General features: G+C 40.5%; 1 protein-coding gene across 1 annotated transcript; it reads right to left on the bottom strand.

The window, feature by feature from the left end:
• Positions 1 to 1,699: 1,699 nt before the first annotated feature.
• Positions 1,700 to 19,181, bottom strand: GPATCH11 (G-patch domain containing 11). Its single transcript, XM_027555011.1, has 9 exons — positions 19,060 to 19,181; positions 13,365 to 13,439; positions 12,510 to 12,736; positions 11,320 to 11,361; positions 10,444 to 10,564; positions 10,232 to 10,322; positions 8,945 to 9,061; positions 6,083 to 6,164; positions 1,700 to 5,371 (listed from the first exon to the last, which is right to left on the bottom strand). The coding sequence occupies exons 2-9, from the start codon at positions 13,421 to 13,423 to the stop codon at positions 5,316 to 5,318; spliced, it is 795 nt and encodes a 264-aa protein (XP_027410812.1). The 5' UTR covers positions 13,424 to 13,439; positions 19,060 to 19,181; the 3' UTR covers positions 1,700 to 5,315.
• Between the last annotated feature and the right edge of the window lie 75 nt (positions 19,182 to 19,256).

The raw sequence follows: 19,256 nt of genomic DNA, 5'->3' as shown, positions 1-19,256 counted from the left end.
GAGCATGATGTCTGACTGTTCCACTTTTGGTGATTTTGATCGGTGGTTTGTGGTGGTGTCTGGGTTGGGAAGATCCCCTGGAGGAGGGAAAGGCTACCCACTCCGGTATTCTGGCCTGGAGAATTCCATGGACTGTACGGAGTCGGGCACGACTGAGCGACTTGCACTTCTGGTGCTGTCATCCACTGCCGTCAGTTTTCCTTATCGGTCTTTCATCTAAGAGTGTCAGCAGCCATTGATGACTATTGCCTGGATCCATTGTTTCATTAGGGGTTGCAAAACTGTTTTTCAGATTCTATCAAACCTCTTGCATTTATTATCTGTGATTCTTCTTGAAAGAAGAATTTTCTCTAAAGCTGAATGGGTTGTTGCTGTTTAATCGCTAAGTCATGTCTGACTCCTTTGCGATCCCATGGATTGTATCCCACCAAGCTCCTCTGTCTGTGGGATTTTCCAGGAAGGAATACTGGAGTGGGTTGCCATTTCCTTCTCCAGGGGCTCTTCCCAACCCTGGGATTGAACCCATGTCTCCTGCATTGGCAGACAGATTGTTTAGCATGGAGCCACCAGGGAAGCCCAAAAACTGAATGGAAAAGATGGGATTAATATTTATTAATTTTTAGAATGAGGTGGCACCCCAGCAACCTCCAAAGGTGAGAAAGAGGTTTTTTGGCTTTTTTTTTTTTTTACTTTTTTTGGTGGGGGGCAGGAATGTGATCCAACTTATACTTTGAAACTGTGTTTAGACTAGGTTGGAGCAGGCAAAGACTATTGAAAGGTCAGAAGTCCGAGAGGCTAAGCGGACCATAACAATGGGAGGGGACAGAACCAAGAGGAGCTGGCATCTAATTGGATGTGAGGATTTAGGTAATCAGAGAATACCTCCAGGTTGCTCTGATGGTGAGCACCAGAAGTATGATGCTGTTAAAGAAGGTCCAAGTCTCAATCACATTAACCCCTTCAGTGAGCCACACACAGCTGAGAGAGATTTTGTCTCACACTGTTCTCTACTGCACAGTTTTTAGTTAGAATTTAAGCAACAGTGGAGCAATGGTTCATGTGCGGCACACTGAGGAGGTAAAATGCTGGATCTCGTTTGGAGATGTCGAGTTTGAGGTGCTGCCATAATATTCAAGAGTGAATGTAGAGCAGATCTAGGAAATGCAGGGGAAGAACTTGAAGGATGAGCTGGAATCATACACAAAAGAGATGTGGGTCTTATCCGGAAATAAGCCCTGGTGCTTAACTTTGAATCCAAGAGCTTGCCGAGGGGAGTACATAGAGGAAAGGGCTCAGAAACAAAAGTATGCTGGACATCTCCATTTAGATATTTACCCTTTATATCTAAATGTCAGTCCACTCCCTAACGTCTGTGATTTTCCATCTGTGACCATGAGCTCCAGTCCTGACACTTCCTCAGAATGGTCACAGGGACAAGAGCTGACAGGTGTACAGAGGCCCCACTACTGGCTTATACTAAATGCAGGAGAACCCAGGTCTCCTGCATTACAGGTGGATTCTTTACCATCTGAGCCACCAGGGAAGCCCATAACTGGCTTATCGGAGGACTAAAATCCATGTAATGGGTAAAACTCTTGAGGCAAATCAGATATCTCAAATATGTGTGGCTCTTCAGGGGTCAATATGATTGAGACCTGTTTTAGTTTCCTAGAGCTGCTGTAACCAAATGACCACAAAATTGGCGGCTGAAAACAACACATTTATTTTCTTACAGTTCGGGAGGCCAGTTTCACTGGGCTCAAGTCAAAGTGCTGGCAGGGCTGTGTCCTCTGGGCACTCCCGTTTTGCATCCCCTGTTCATCGTTACCTGATTAAGTCCCAGCCACACAGGTCTGCTCAGGGTCACCTAAATAGGCTTTTGTGCTCAATGGCTCTTAGCTATGGTTTCTACCTAAAATTCCCTTCAATCTTTTCCTTTTTTTTGTAAAATAACAGCTTTATTGAGACATAATTTCGCATATTCTAAAATTCACCCCATTTAAAGTATACAGTTTAGTGGTGTTTATTCAGAGTTGTGCAGCCATCACCACAATCAATTTCAAAACACTTCTGTCTCCCCAGAAAGAAACCCTGTACTTGTTAGCAGGCTTTCCTCATCTTCCCCTAATTCTCTGCAACCACTCATCCACTTTCAGTCTCCATAGACTTGCCTGCTTGGGATATTTCATTTAAGTGGAATCATACAACACAATCATACAACATGTGATCATTTTCACTTATTGTTTTCAAGTGTCATCTATGATATAGCTTGGGTGGAAATTCCTTTCCCTTCTGTTGCCAAATAGTATTCGACTACATGGATACATCAAATTCACCTATTCATCAGAGGATGGACATTTGGGTTTCTGTTTTCTGGCTATTATGAATACTGCTATGAATATTTGTGTGCAAGTTTTATGTGAACATATGTTTCCATTTCTCCTGGGTATATACCTGGGAGTAGAAACACAGGTCCTACTGTAACTCCTTCCTACTGACTTTGGATATGAAAATGATGTTCAGAGCCCAAATTCAGTGTTGCTACCATAGTGTTTTACCATCTCCCATACAGAATGAAACCTCTCCCTAGTACCCCTAGTGCTTAGTACTTCAGTATGGTACTTATCAGTTTGCCTTGGCACTCAGTTATTCCTGTGTGGGTGTCCTCCTCCTTATAAATTTCTGGAAAGCAGGAACAGTTGATTTACCTTAAGGAAGCAACCTGCATAAAGCAGGAACTCTCTAAGTGCTTTTGAATTAGTAGGGAATAAAAGTGCCAAGAATTTTATATGCCTGATCCTACAGAATGTGTCTGATATGAAATAATTGTTCATTGTGAAATTTCAACAATTAAATGTTGGTATATAACACTTAAAAGTGGGTAGGTAAACCAATATTAAAATCTCTTTATGTTGAATTTTAGAAGCTTCGGTATTTTGAGTTTATAATGAGGAAAATCAAACATTTTAGAAATTCTAGATAGGACTTTGACAATAAACATAGTATTAACATACTATGGTCAAAAGTAAATGACAACCTGACCTGTTAAAATTTATGTTTCAAATGTCACTTATGTTCTAAAGCAAGTTTAAAAATTCTTTTCAGTATTTTGCACCCCTTGGTTTTCATTATTGTCTGGTTATGAAGTTGTTAAAGGCGTTTATGAATAAAAGTAAGCTTTTACTCATACTGAAAATCTGTAGTTTTCATTGGTGGTGGTAATGGAGGGATGTCTCCCACTCTCCAAGGCAGGCTGAGTGCTGGGCTCTGGCCTGGAAATGCAGACCCCAACTCTGGTGGATTCATGGGTGCCGTCACGGTTATTCCTATTCTTATGTTAATGAATATACTCACGAACATATTTAAAATACTCTAGGCCACCGGGCAGGTAGCCCCATAGTGCAAGGAGAAAAAGAATCCAGTTCCTAACTCCATTCTGTCTGAAAGAATCCACATGGCTTTGGGTCTGACAGAACGAATGTCATTATGGTGGCTAACATGACAGGCAAGCATGTGATTATAACTGCAAGAAGACGCACTCATGTTTTATCTGTTAATACAATGTTACTATTTTTTACATGAAAAAGGTAAATATCAAAACAGTATTGTCCAACTATATGTCCAATGTTTTACATATGTATTTATACTCATAAAAATAATTCAGTTTCTAGATGAAGAACTGAGGCCCAGACATTGACTAGGTTTTCAAACTCTACTGCATGTTGGTATCAAGGATAGTAGTGCTCAGGCCAGAGTGATCAATTATATAGACTCTCTGGAAGTATGATAATCTTTGTATTATCATTTTTTTAAAGCTCTCCAAGTTAAACTTGAGGACAAGTGAATTAGGTCATATTAGGTCAGAGGTTAATACAACTCATACTATTGATAACTTGGGTAAGTGTAGGTTAGCTTCTGCTATGTTCTCAACTTTGCCGTTTATAATAAGAGGCTGATCTCTTGCTCAGTGCTTGGAAAGGTGAGCTATAAAACTGTACAGGTAAGGTCACAACTTGATCCAAAGAACAGTTGTGCTCTGGTTTAACCTAGAGCACTAGTTCTTACCCACAGGTGATAATCAGACTCAGAACTTTAAAATAAATAGATATCTAGAAACAATCCTAGACTAGCTGAGTCAAGTCACTAAGGGTAGTTCCTGAGTGTGGGAACTTTAAAAAAAGTTCATGATTTTGATGCCCAAACTTACATGGACCTCTCTAGGAATGTGCCACATGGTATGTCTTTAGCTGTATTTGGTTAAGTTATAGGGAAGCAGAATTCAGCTTAAGACAGAAAAATAACTTTAAAAATGACTTAGTGCTACCCAGCTCTTCTAAGGCAGTGAGCTGTCTGCGGCTGGACAAATCAAGGTAGAGGCAGGATTACCACCTGCTGGGAATGTTGTCAAACAACTAAGAATTTGGATCACCTGATGTTTCAGGTTACTCCCAACTATTGTTTCTTTAGCCAAAACTTGCAATGGATACACACGTTGCCATGAAAACTCATGACTTTATGGAATATCATAATTACTATCACTATTTTTTTTTTTTTTTTTTTACTCTGTCTCTAAAACTCAATAGAATTAAGTACTGCTAATGGAACCTTGCCTCTGACATTACTCTCATTGAGGGGAATACTTTTCGCCTCCTCCTCATGCTTGAATGCAGGGAAGGGAACCTCTTCTTGCTCCTTGGAAGGCAGAATTGTGGGAAGAAGTTCTGCGAGCCTGTATTCGTTCCTTCTCAACAGAGCTGTATCTCTTCTGATGCGTGGTTTTGGGAAAAGGAACTGAGGATGCATGCCTCTCCTCTGCCCCGAGGGCTGGCTCTCTCACCTTGACAGCTGAGATGGGCTCTCTCCTTCCTCTGAGGCAAGGTCTGCAGTTCTCTCTAAGCAGGGAGATCTCACAGGGAGTGTGGCTGGAGAACAAGTCAAGTAGCTCTTCATTCCATTAGTAATAAAATTGATATTTTGATCTCAAACTCCCATGTCTTATTTCTCAATTTGTTCCAAAGTGAAGAAGGGAATAAGAGAGCTGGTGTCCTTAAACCCCATAAACGTCATGACAGAATCATGAACTGTAATTGCTGGTGGCTATAATACTTGTGCTCTGCAATGGCTTTCCATTATATGTTGAAGTTAGTAACCAATTATATTCTAAAGTACAAAGTACTTCTAATGTACAAAAAGAACAAAACATATGAAGTCCCCTTTCTTTACTGGCATCAAAAATTTGGGAATTCTAACTGCCCAACTATATGTCTTTAGGAAACAAGAACATTTGCCAAGCTTCCACTTTATTGAGAATAATCTTAGTCATGATCTGCAGAAGTTGGTCCCGGACAATTTGAAGACAGGTCTTCTTTATCTGTAATTTATGTGAGGAAAAGAAACAGTTAATACAAATTGCACAGTAAACTGTTTTAGAAAATTATTTCAGCGTAACATGTATTTTGTAGTTGTGTCTGCTTCCTTATTCTGCTAAACAAACCAGGAAAAGATACAATAATAACCCCAAATTCTTCACTCTCAAGTACAAAGTCCTTAGGTTCAAGTTAACAAAGCTGGCTTGGGCAAGTGCTAGAAAAGAAAGCACTTGTGTCTTTAAGACATCTGACATGTTTTAACTGTTTCTTTCCTTACAATGAAAAAAAAATGGAGTGGATTTCAACATTCTGATTTTTATGGTTCACAGACAATATTCTACCTAAGTACAAAAAAATTAGTTCTAAAAATTTACTATATCTTTCTAGTAGCTGAAGAATTGTGGAAAAATAAAGCATGAAAAAAATTTATCATCTTCAACTGATTAAAAAATTCTTTTTTATGAAATAGAAGACTGAAAAATTCCCTTCTGCACATTCAGTTTCTGAAAAGTTAAAAGCACCTTTAATTAACCCTCACTTCTTTCTCTACCCACTATTTCTTTAAAGCATTCATCCAACATTGCCCTTTGGATGGAATAAAAAGTTTCCATTGTCTATGGGAATTATGACTTTCATAAAAAAAAAAAAATCAAAGCTGAAATCAAAGAGCATTTGTATCCAATAGTTTTTAAAAGTATAAAGTATTTTCTTACCTTCATAGGCTGTTCCACACCAAATACAATACAGATGTTCTTCTCTTAAATAACTAGTCAGTATTTGTAATTTTTCCAGTACCTAGGTATAGGTAGGATACAAGCACATTAATGGTTCACATTGAACAGAATTTTTGTTTTTAGGTCTCTTAGATTATGCTGAATTACCCCAAGGCCATAAATCTTCTGCTATACTCTCAGTTAGGAGAGGCGTCAAGGGTGGAATATATGAGAACATGCCCCATTTTACTAGCTGCCCCACTTCACTTCTGTCAGACACAACACAGGCCACTTGTTAACATTTCAACAATAGATCGTGGCTGGCTCTATTAAAATCTGCATCCTTTAAAGACCCCTCCTATTAATGGTTCCAAAGAATCTGGGTGAAAGTGTCTCACTCTGCCATGAGAGTTCTCATCAATGGTTTCCCAGTTAGGTGGAACATAGATTTTTCAAATTGTGAATGTTTCCTACACCCTCTTTTATACAAGTAACCATAGAAATGTGTATTCTTTTCTTGAAAACTCTCTATTTACTCCGAATTGTGTTTTTTGACTTTCTTTTGTTTGTGGGTGAGTTGGGGGGAGGAGGTACTCAGAATTACTTCCAGAGGGTCAACAGGAAACAAGGTAGAAATCAACATAATTTACATTTGCAGCTTATACATCATCCAAACTGAGGTGAGAGGGGTAAACTGAAGCTAAAAGGGCCATTTACATGAAGTTTTGATTTGGGGTTAATGTAGTAGTTCTCAACTAGGAGCGATTTTTTTTCCCTCAGGTGAAAATTTAGCAATATCTGGAGACATAAGAAAGCCTTCTTCAGTGATCAAAGCAAAGAAATAGAGAAAAACAATAGAATGGCAAAGACTAGACATCTCTTGAAGAAAATTAGAGATACCAAGGGAACATTTCACACAAAGGTGGGCACAATAAAGGACAGAAACAGTATGGACCTAACAGAAGCAGAAGATATTAAGAAGAGGTGGCAAGAATACACAGAACTATACAAAAAAGATCTTTGTGACCCAGATAACCACAATGGTGTGATCACTCACCTAGAGCCGGACATCCTGGAATGTGAAGTCAAGTGGGCCTTAGGAAGCATCACTACAAACAAAGCCAGTGAAGGTGATAGAATTCCAGTTGAGCTCTTTCAAATCCTAAAAGATGATTCTGTAAAAGTGCTCCACTCCATATGCCAGCAAATTTGGAAAACTTGGCAGTGGCCATAGGACTGGAAAATGTCGGTTTTCATTCCAATCCCAAAGAAAGGCAATGCCAAAGAATATTCAAACTACTGCACAATTGCACTCATCTCACATGCTAGCAAAGTAATGCTCAAAATTCTCCAAGCCAGGCTTCAACAGTACATGAACCATGAACTTCCAGATGTTCAAGCCAGATTTAGAAAAGGCAGAGGAACCAGAGATCAAATTGCCAACATCCGCTGGATCATTGAAAAAGGAAGAGAGTTCCAGAAAAACATCTATTTCTGCTTTACTGACTATGCCAAAGCCTTAGACTGTGTGGATCACAATAAACTGTGGAAAATTCTGAAAGAGATGGGAATACCAGATCACCTGACCTGCCTCCTGAGAAATATTTATGCAGGCCAAGAAGCAACAGTTAGAATTGGACATGGAACTACAGACTGGTTCCAAATCAGGAAAGGAGTATGTCAAGGCTGTATATTGTCACACTGCTTATTTAACTTCTATGCAGAGTACATCACGAGAAAGGCTGGACAGGATGCACAAGCTGGAATCAAGATTGCCAGGAGAAATATCAATAACCTCAGATATGCAGAGGACACTACCCTTATGGCAGAAAGCAAAGAAAAACTAAAGAGCCTGTTGATGAAAGTGAAAGAAGAGAGTGGAAAAGCTGGCTTAAAATTCAACATTCAGAAAACTAAGATCATGGCATGTGGTCCCATCACTTCATGGCAAATAGATGGGGAAACAATGGAAACAGTGAGAGACTTTATTTTTGGGGGCTCCAAAATCACTGCAGATGGTGACTGCAGCCATGAAATTAAAAGACGCTTGCTCCTTGGAAGAAAAGCTATGACTAACCTAGATAGCATATTTTTTTTTTCTTTTCTAGATAGCATATTAAAAAGCAGAGACATTACTTTGCCAACTAAGGTCCGTCTAGTCAAAGATGTGGTTTTTCCAGTAGCTGTGTATGGATGTGAGAGTCGGACTATAAAGAAAGCTGAGCGCCGAAAAATTGGTGCTTTTGAACTGTGGTGTTGGAGAAGACTCTTGAGAGTCCCTTGGACTCCAAAGAGATACAACCAGTCCATCCTAAAGGAAATCAGTCCTGAATATTCATTGGAGGGACTGATGCTGAAGCTGAAACTCCAATACTCTGGCCACCTGATGCAAAGAACTGACTCATTTGAAAAGACCCTGATGCTGGGAAAGATTGAGGGCAGGAGGAGAAGGGGACGACGGAGGATGAGATGGTTGGATGGCATCACCAACGCTATGGACATGAGTTTGAGTAAACTCTGAGAGTTAGTGATGGACAGGGAAGCCTGGTGTACTGCAGTCCATGGGGTCGCAAAGAGTCAGACATGACTGAGCAACTGAACTGAACTGGAGACTTTTTGGTTGTCACAAGGGGGATGTGCCACAGATGCTCTGAAATTACTTACAATGTACAGAACAGCCCCACAACAAACAATTACTCAGTTCAAAATATTAATTGTGCCAAGGCTGAGACACCCAGCTTAAGGAACTGGTGCCAAAACATACATTTAATGTGGCTGATTCATGCTGGTGCCTGGCACAGGCTAATACAATATTATAAAGCAATTATCCTCCAAAAAAAAAAAAAACCAAACAAACCATACACTTAAATCTTCACTCTTATATTCATCTTCATCTTGTTCTTTTTCTTCCTCTGTCTCTTCTTCAGTTTCCTCTTCAGGCCTCAACCAGTACCATGCCTCCCTGGGAACTTGAATATTCTGAAAATGTAGAATTATTCCCAATTAAACAAAGCTAAACATAAAGATTATCACAAGTTTGTTCATGTCAACATGAATTCACTCTTTCAACTAAATATTTACTGCTTTAAGTTCCACACCATGGAACAGTGCATGTGAGTTCAGTTGCTCAGTTGTGTCTGACTCTGACCCCAGGCTCTTCTGTCCGTAGTATTTTCCAGCTTAGAATACTAAAGTGGGTTACCATTTCCTTCTCCAGCAGATCTTCCTGACCCAGGAATCAAACCTGAGTCTCCTGTGTCTCCTACATTGGCGGATTCTTTACCACTGAACCACCTGGGAAGCCCTGTACTATGAAACTATAGGGATGCAAAGCCCAGTTAGAATACTGCCTCCCAACTGCTGACAATCTAGTAGGGAAAAGAAGCTATGGGGATAAGTATCTTAATGCATATAAAATGATACATATAGCTAAGAAATCTTAAGTATCATGACATATATTCAAAATAACGTGCTATGGAAATACTGAAAAGTGAGAGATTGCTTCCAGCGACCTATTTACATATAAGGGAAATTTTAGAAACATTTTTGAGACTTTAAATGAAGTCACTTTATTTTGCTGGTAGGTGAACCATCAAAATAAAAAAATTAAAGAAAAATCAAATCAAAAATTGAATTTTGAGAACTACTGAAATCTGAAATAGCATTCTACATGATGTTACTAGTTACAGACATGGAAGTTACTGAATATGGACTGAAAATAGGCTATTCTGATTGCCCAAACATTCAGGTGCACAGAATTTCCACACGTAATAGTTATGAGTAATCAATATTCAAATAAATGGAGAAGAGTTAAGTGAAAAATGGTATTCAATGCTTAACGATCATTCAGACTATGTTCCTGCAGTGAACAAGTTGTTATTGTGCATACCAGTTATTACAGATCAACAGTGCATCTGAAAGTTTTAACAGGCAGATACACTAAGCTTGGAGTTCTCTCTCTCTCTTTAAAAATAAAAGTATGGGACATTCCTGGTGGTCCAGTGGTTAAGACTCCACACTTCCAATGTAGAGGGCACTAGTTTGATCCCTGGTCACAGATGCTGTGTGGCGAGGCCAAAAAAAAAAATACAGTAAATCATACTGGGTGCCAAAACACTTCACCAAACTGAAAGCACGTAAAAGGCTTACCTTCTGAGTATCCAATTGTTGACAGGCTCTCTGACTTCTTCTAAGATCTCCTTCTAGCTTCATTTCATCTTGCTTATTTTTAAGTCGAATTCTAATTCAAAGAAAAAAATAGCACACTAGAGGTCTGTGCTCTCTTTATCCATGTTAAATGCCCAAATGCCAGGAAACATACCACAATAAAGGAACGATGAAACTACAAACAGCTCAATTACCGAAACTGTTCTGCTGCTCTTTCTTCAGCTTGGCTTTTCATGTGAATCTTTCTTCTATAGCTTTCCAATTTTTCCTCTGCTTTCCGTTTTAATAATGTCTCATGACCAATGCCACTTTTCCCTGCTCAAACAGGAAACACTGATGAGAAACTTACTGACTTTGTATGTCAAAATGTGACAACTTAAATTTTTTTTTTTCTGGCCATGCCTTGCAGCTGGCAGGATCTCAGTTTCCCAACCGGGAATTTAACCCAGGTCCTTGGCAGTGAAAACATGGAGTCCTAACCACTGGACTGCCAGGGAATTACATAAATACTTACAAATTAAATGCAATTCTAACTTTAGTAAAATCACTCAAAATCATTTGATAAGAAGGACAGGAGAAAACATTGGAGTTTTTTTTAATCCAAATTCACAATTTGATTTTCACAAAGATTATCAGTCTGATCTAAAAAGATGTCAATACTATACACATTTTTTTCAAATTGGGAAATAAGTATCAAGAGTCATGCTTTTATACAAATATGATGAACAAATAAAAAATATATATTTTTCTCTTTGATTTGTCCAATTATTAAGAAAAACATTTAGTGGATAAATCAGGACACTTTTAGGACATTCAACAGATAAAAATAGCTTTGTATTTTTAATGGTTACAACAATTTTCCCGTTACTTTTATGATTTAAATTTTATTTTATACTCATTAAAATTTACTTTTATTTTTAGTTTAAAAGGTCTAGGAGGTTAAGAAACATTTTACATTATAAGAACTGTAATACTATCACCATAAAAAACTATTTATTAAACAAGTATATGTGCTATATTTAAGAATAAGTTGCTATTACCAGCAAACAGCTGCAACAGTAATTACACACCTGTTTTGACATTGAGAGGAATTGGTTCAACAATACCATCTCCTAAAAAAAAAGAGAACGAGACACAAATTACTTTAGAAATTCTTCCTCAAACTATTGGTAGATGCAGTATGCAACTTTACAATGTTCTATACATATCCCTTCCAGTTTCAGTGATACTCAAAATTGGAACTGAACATCAATACTCTATAATCAACTACTTCCCTTGGCCTTCAAATACTACGTCCTCAATAAAGCTGATGGACAGCCTCCGGTGCCACCTAAACGTAGGAATTTTCATTGATATATATACAAGAGGGTGGCAGCCTTAAGAGAGAGCAAAGCCTTGCTAGGGAAGTCAAAGCAATGACAATAAAGGAGAGAAGAAGAGAAAAACAGCTTACAGAAGATACTATGTATATGACCTCTATCTCTTAATAAGCAATCTCATTCCGAAAACAGAGGTGAGAACTGAGCTTCTCCAGCTGAGGGGTCACCCAGGCAGCTGCCGCACGTACAGAGCAAGCAGGCTGGAGTCCTGCCATCATCTCTAGGGCTGCTCCCCTGTCCTTTGGGCCACTGAACTTTGCTTTCTTTAAGATATTTTTGATGTGGGTCATTTTCTAAAGTCTTTGTTTTGGTGTTTTTGCCACTCGGCATGTGGGATCTCAGCTTTCTGAACAGGGATTGAACCCACCCCACTCCGCACTGGAAGGTGAAGTCCCAACTACCGGACCACTAGGGAAGCCTCCCTTTCTTTTTTAAAGAAACACTGATTTATCTATTTGGCTGTGCTAGGTTTTAGTTGCAGCATGCAGTGATCTAGTTCCCTGACTGGGGATTGAAGCTGGGCCCCATGCATCGGGAGCAGAGTGTTAGCCACTGAACCACCAGAGAATGCCCAGGGCCACTGCACTTCTTAACCCTTCTCTTGTCATCATTCTTAGCTGCTGCTTCTAAGGCAAGCCTCATCCATCCCACTCCTTCAGGGCCAAGTTGGGCTGCTAAGCAGCTCTGGATGGCATAAGTCTGAAGTGGCTATGAGAAGATGGAAGTTCTCCATAAGCTTGCCAGCACACAAGAGACCAGGAAGCTTAAGTTGTTTGAATTTCTGCGTAGATGGACAGAGAGGAAAGAGTCATCACTGGTCGCCATCAATAAGTTACCATTTGGTGGTTAAGAACAGCTGTTCATTTCTGGCTCTGACTCACCGCTCTTGCCGAGGGCCTGACCACTTTTATACCCCATTTTCTGAAGTAGAGCAAACCCTTTGTTTTCACAGCCGAGTGCGTTCTTCAACCCCATGTCACGTCTCTCTTGTTCTTCTTCTTTTATACTCTTCTGTCTGTTTTTCAGATTCGCTTCCTGTCTCTTTTCTTCTTTTCGACGGGCTTCCCGGATCTGCCTCAGCATTGGCAAGCCTGGTCTGATGTCTTCTCTGAAGAATGAGGGAAAAGGTTATTTTAGACTAATACATGAAAGTTTCTCATAACTTTGCCACTTACTCACTTGAAACTACTTAATATTTCAGTGCCACCTTTAGGAGCATCTCTGTTATCACCACTATTAGAACATAACCAATGTCCTGTGAGAATGGCTGTTTTGGTAAAAACGATGAGGGCTGGTATTACATGGTAAGAAACAAAATGTAGTTGAAAAAATAAGAAATAGTAAGACCAATTTTTCTAGGAGGTTGGCAATAATAAAAGGCAACTCTCAAAAGAAACAAAATGTAGTTGAAAAAATAAGAAATAGTAAGACCAATTTTTCTAGGAGGTTGGCAATAATAAAAGGCAACTCTCAAAAGTAGATACAAGAGGTGAAAAAATGAAATAAAGGAAAAGAGTAAAATGTCCTTGGTAGTATAGAAGAAAAAGAATTGAGTGCCGAAGTAAAATGCTTAGTATTAGAAATATCTTTGTATCATAGACATGTAGGAAATGTTCTCATGAAGCAGTAAGATGAAATTTCAAACCTCGCCTTTAAAATCAATGGCATTGCTTAAAAATCTCCAATTCCTTAATGTCTTACACATATCATTATATGGGGCATGCACATTTACTTACTGGACATTAATGAAGGAATCAGACATATAGTCCTCCTCTTCTGCCATGTTCAACTTCATATGGCGGCAAAAGTATCTACAAAGCAAACAGGATGAAGTAACAATTTTTTTTTAAGAGGCAGATTCAAGGTTTTATTTTAAACCCCAACATGACCACCTACTAGATGTGTGCAATCTTGAAAACATTACTGCACCTTCTTCTACCATCTATTTTTAAAATTTATTTTTAATTGAAGGATAACTGCCTTACAATGTTGTGTTGGTTTCTGCCATACGACAACATGAATCAGCCATAAGTGTACATATGTCCCCTCCTTCTTGAACCTCCCTCCCAACTGCTCTCACTCTATCCCTCCAGGTTGTCAGAGAGCACTGTGTTGAGCTCCCCGTGTTATATAGCAGCTTCCTACTAGCTACCTATTTCACATGTGGTGTGTATGCATGAATGCTAAGTCACTTCAGTTGTGTCAGACTCTTTGTGAACCTATGGATTGCAGCCCGCCAGGCTCCTCTGTCCATGGGATTCTCCAGGCAAGAACACTGGAGTGGGTTGCCATGCCCTCCTCCAGGGGATCTTCCCGACCCAGGAATAGAACCTGCTTCTCTTACGTTCCCTGCATTGGCGGGTGGGTTCTCTACCACTAGCCCTACCTGGGAAATCCTTTACATATGGTAACAACTACTAATTTTCAGCTTACCAAAATGGAAATAAACTTGCATGCATCCTCAGCTGTGACCTTTCTCTAGAACCCTACTCCGTATTCAAGTGCTCTTTTGACATCTTTCTGGGTTGAGCTCTCAAACTCAACAATCCAAACAACTCATTCTCTTCCCAACCCCGATTGCCTTTATCTCTGTATTTGCAAATTAATGTTGCCACTATCTCCCCGTTCCTGACCTCTTATAAACCTCTGTCCACTCTTCTTCCACATTATCCCTCATGGGCATTTTTTTCCTTATAGTTGTGACCACTACTTTAGTTCAGGCATTTCTTTCTCACCTGAACTGTCACAACTGCTTCCTAATTGGTCTTGTTGCCTTTGGCCTCTCCTCTTCCAATCCACAGAGGTTCTCTATGACCTCTCCAAAGTGGTTTTTTTTTTAAAAATATATATAAGTCAGGGCATGTTACTTGCTGGTTTCAAATCCTTCAGCAGACTTTCCCCTGTGGGCAGTGGAGGAACCATCACTTTCACATGTTGGCAGGAGAGATCCCCCATAATCTGACCTCTGACTCTTTTTCAGGATTCATTACTCATGCCACATGGTCTCATTTGTCCTCTGAACACACTGCAGACAATTCATTCCTCCTAGGCCTAGGCTACCCGCCTTTACAAAGGCCTGTCTTGACCACTCCAGGTCTCTCTCCACAGCACTTCATGTTCAAGCTGTTCATTGGTAACTAGATATAGTTAACACTTCACTTATATGGAAACACTTTTGAGGACCGTTTTAGCCAAAATAGTTAAAATCATGTAATAATTAGCCCTTAAAGGGATAAAATAATTATCCAGAAAAGTGTACTTTAAACTTTCCTGTGTATATGAATTGCCCTGGGATTTTCTCAGGGCTTCCCTAGTAGCTCAGCAGTAAACAGTCTGCCTGCAACGCCAGGAGCCACAGGGAGACATGGGTTCAATCCCTGGGTTGGAAAGATACCCTGGAGAAGGGCATGGCAACTCACTCCAGTATTCTTGCCTGGAGAATCCCCACGAAGAGAAGAGCCTGGTAGGCTACAGTCAGTCCACAGGGTCGCAAAGAGTTGCAAAGAGTCGACATGTTTCTCAAAATGCAGAGTCTGATCCTGAGCTCGAGTCCAAGGCTCTGCATTTCTAGCAGGCTCCCAGGTGCTGTCAATGCTTCTGGTGCAGTTGCTGGATGCAAAAGGGAGTCACTTGCTACAGTGCACACATGCTGTTTCGGCCTGTTCATCATCCTTCCTTTTGGAACTCAGCCCTCTGCCTTCCTTGTGGTTCTACTGGAGGGTAGCAATTAGTACTCCCTGAGGCATAAGGTGGCCAGTTATAGTACCCTATCCTAGTAAGAGGGGAGGAGATGACCTAAACAGGGCAAATAAGCATCTCTTTCCCTGTTGTTATTCAGTTGCTCAGTTGTGTCTGACTCTTTAAGACTCCATGGACTGCAGCACACCAGGCTTCCCCGTCCTTCACCATCTCCCGGAGTTTGCTCAAACTCATGTCCATTGAGGGATGCGGGAGCTGTCGTCTATGGGGTCACACAGAGTCGGACACGACTGAAGTGACTTAGCAGTAGCAGCAGCAGATTTGTCATAGCTTTTCTTCTAAGGAGCAAGTGTCTTTTAATTTCAGGCTGCAGTCACTGTCCACAGTGATTTTAGAGCCCAAGAAAATGAAATCTGTCACTGTTTCCATTGTTTCCCCATCTATTTGCCAGGAAGTGATGGGACTAGATGTCATGATCTTAGTTTTTTGAATATAGGTTTAAACCAGCTTTTTCACTCTTTCCTTAATGATACTTATACATGGATTGTGGTGGGAAAGAGTTCTCTTTGTTGGGATTTCTGAACTGGAAGTATGTGAAGCTGGGCTGTGGATGGCTGTCTTTATATATTATATACTGCATTTGTGGTAATTCACCCAGTGTTTCTAAAGCTCAGATTCTTCATTGATAGTAATAGTATTTTTACACATAACGATTTCAGTTCAGTTCAGTTCAGTCGCTCAGTTGTGTCCAACTCTTTGCGACCCCATGGACTGCAGCATGCCAGGCTTCCCTGTCCATCACCAACTCCCAGAGTTTACTCAAACTCATGTCCATTGTGTCAGTGATGCCATCCAATCATCTCATCTTCTGTGGTCCCCTTCTCCTCCTGCCTTCAATCTTTCCCAGCATCAGGGTCTTTTCCAATGAGTCAGTTCTTCACATCAGGTGGCCAGAGTATTGGAGTTTCAGCTTCAACATCAGTCCTTCCAGTGAATATTCAGGTCTGATTTCTTTTAGGATGGACTGGATCTCCTTGCAGTCCAAGGGACTCTCAAGAGTCTTCTCCAACACCACAGTTCAAAAAGCATCAGTTCTTCAGCACTCAGCTTTCCTTATAGTCTGACTCTCACATCCATACATGACTACTGGAAGAACCATAGCTTTAACTACACAGACCTTTGTTGGTAAAGTAATGTCTCTGCTTTTGAATATGCTGTCTAGCTTGGTCATAGTTTTTCTTCCAAGGAGAAAGCATTTTTTAATTTCATGGATACAGTCACCATCTGCAGTGATTTTGGTGCCTCCCCAAATAATCTCTGTTTCCATTGTTTCCCCATATATTTGCCATGAAGTGATGGGACCAGATGCCATAATCTTAGTTTTCTGAATGTTGAGTTTTAAGCCAACTTTTTCATTCTCCTCTTTCACTTTCATCAAGAGGCTCTTAAGTTTTTCTTCGCTTTCTGCCATAATGGTGGTGGTGTCATCTGCATTTAGTTCAGTCGCCAGTCAAGTCCGACTCTTTGCGACCCCATGGACTGCAGCACACCAAGCCTCCCTGTTCATCACCAACTCCTGGAGTTTACTCAAACTCACGCCCATTGAGTTGGTGATGCCATCCAACCATCTCACCCTCTGTCGTCCCCTTCTCCTCCTGCCTTCAATCTTTCGAAGCATTAGGGTCTTTTCAAATGAGTCAGCTGTTTGCATCAGGTGGCCAATCTGTGTATCTGAGGTTATTAATATTTCTCCTGGAAATCTAAATTCCAGCTTGTGGTTCATCTAGCCCGACATTTCGCATCATGTACTCTGCTTATAAGCTAAATAAGCAGGATGACAATATACAGCCTTTACATACTCCTTTCCCAATTTGGAACCAGTGTGTTGTTCCATGTCCAGTTCTAACTGTTGCTTCTTGACCTGTATACACATTTCTCAGGAGGCAGGTCAGATGGTCTGGTATTCCCATCTCTTGAAGAATTTTCCACAGTTTGTTGTGACCCACACAGTCAAAGGCAGTGTAGTCAATAAAACACCTACCTAATATATCAAACATTTTCATTCTATTTCATTACCATTAACGACTTCCCTGGTGGTCTAGTAGTTAAGCCTCTGTGCTCCCAATGCAGGGGTATGGGTTAAATCCTTGTCAAGGAACTAGATCCCCCATGCTACAACTAAGTAGTGCAGCCCTACAAATAAATAGATAAAAATAACAAGAAATATTAATTACCATTAACAGCTCTGTAAGATAGGTACAATTGTGCTGTGCTTAGTTGCTCAGTCATGTCCAACTCTCTGTGACCCCATGAACTGTAGCCTGCCAGGTACAGTTAGCCCTGCTTTAATTAAGACTCAGTATAGGTAAATAATTTGCTTAATACCACACACACACACACAAACCATGTCTCAGAGCTGTTTCTACTGAAAATAGGATTAGATTATTTTTAAGGGACCTATTTAGCTCTAAAGGGCTATGCAGACAAGAACACAGGGGTTATAGGTCATTTAAGCCCCCTTTTTATGGGTACAATATGTTTCCCAGCATCATCTATTCCCATGAAGCATAAGGATAAACTTCACAAGGTGATAATACAGACAGAATGACAGTGGCTAGACAGCAATGGATTTCCCTGGTAGCTCAGATGGTAAAGTGTCTGCCTACAATGTGGGAGACCCAGGTTCGATGGAAGACAGCAATGGAAGTGATGAGAAATCATCGGATTCTGGGTATATTCTGAAGATAGGGATAATGGGATTGGAGGTGGCATGTGAAAGATTGATGCCAAGGGTGACCCTAAGGCTTTTAGTTTGAATATCTGGAAGAATGGAGTTACCAGTTCTTGGAAATGGTCAGATTACAGTATCAGGTTTTGTTTTTGTTTGTTTTCTGGCAGAGAGCAGGCGGGAGGTGTCAACAAGAGTGCTGCTTCACCCCTGTGTTCATAGCAGCTCTTCACAACAGCCAAGACATGGAAATAACCTAAATGCCTGCTGACAGATGAATGGATAGAGAAATGGATAAAGAACAAAACAATGCCATTTGCAGCAACATGGATGCAACTAGAAATAACCATACTAAGTGAAGCAAGTCAGAAGGAGAAAGACAAATACCATATAATATATGTGGGACCTAAAATATGACACAAAAGAACCTATTTATGAAATAGAGACAGAATCATGGACATAGAGAAAATATACTGGTGGTTGCCAAAGGGAGGAGGTAGGAAGACAGATAGATTGGTAGTTTGGGAGTAGTAGATTTAAAGAGAATGTATAAACAACACCACCTCACTGTATAGCACAGGGAATTACAGTCAATATTTTGTGGTAAGCCATAATGGAAAAGAATATGGAAATATATATATGTATGTATAAATGAGCCATTTTGCTGTACAGCAGTGGTTGTACCTTACAATACACAACATTGTAATTCAAACATACTTTAAAAAAAACTGATGCTTCGTATGTAGAGTCTCATTACACATCCAAGTGAAGAGATGGACTAAGTAGCTGGATGCACAGAAGAAAGATGACAAGAAACGCCTCAGTCTCAAACACTCCCTGCAGGGACCGCCGATCCCTTCCCTCCTGGCGCCCCTCCTAGCTGCAATCGTCCCACAAACTTGATCACTCGTGGGTGGGAACATAGGAGATGGTGTGATGGCTAGTTACAGCCAGTGTACAGATCACCACTCTTTATCATTCGACAGGCGCCCACAGCCCCTTACCTGGAAGCTCTACTCGCCCCAGGCCAGCTCTAGAGAGCGCTTGCAGCGCAGACACCCACCAACCTAAGGACCTCCGGGCCTCGGCTCGCTTCTGAGTTTCCGAAAACAGGACCAGTTGGAAACCTACAGCAGGCGGGGCTTGGCGGGCGCGGCTAAGTGCGCTTGCGCAGGCTCAGCCTTCCGCGCACGCGCTCTCC

This window comes from Bos indicus x Bos taurus, chromosome 11 (genome assembly GCF_003369695.1).
Source record: "Bos indicus x Bos taurus breed Angus x Brahman F1 hybrid chromosome 11, Bos_hybrid_MaternalHap_v2.0, whole genome shotgun sequence".
Lineage (NCBI taxonomy): Eukaryota > Metazoa > Chordata > Mammalia > Artiodactyla > Bovidae > Bos > Bos indicus x Bos taurus.
The sequence above is the reverse complement of the archived record's forward strand: the minus strand, read 5'-3'. Positions and strand labels throughout refer to the sequence as shown.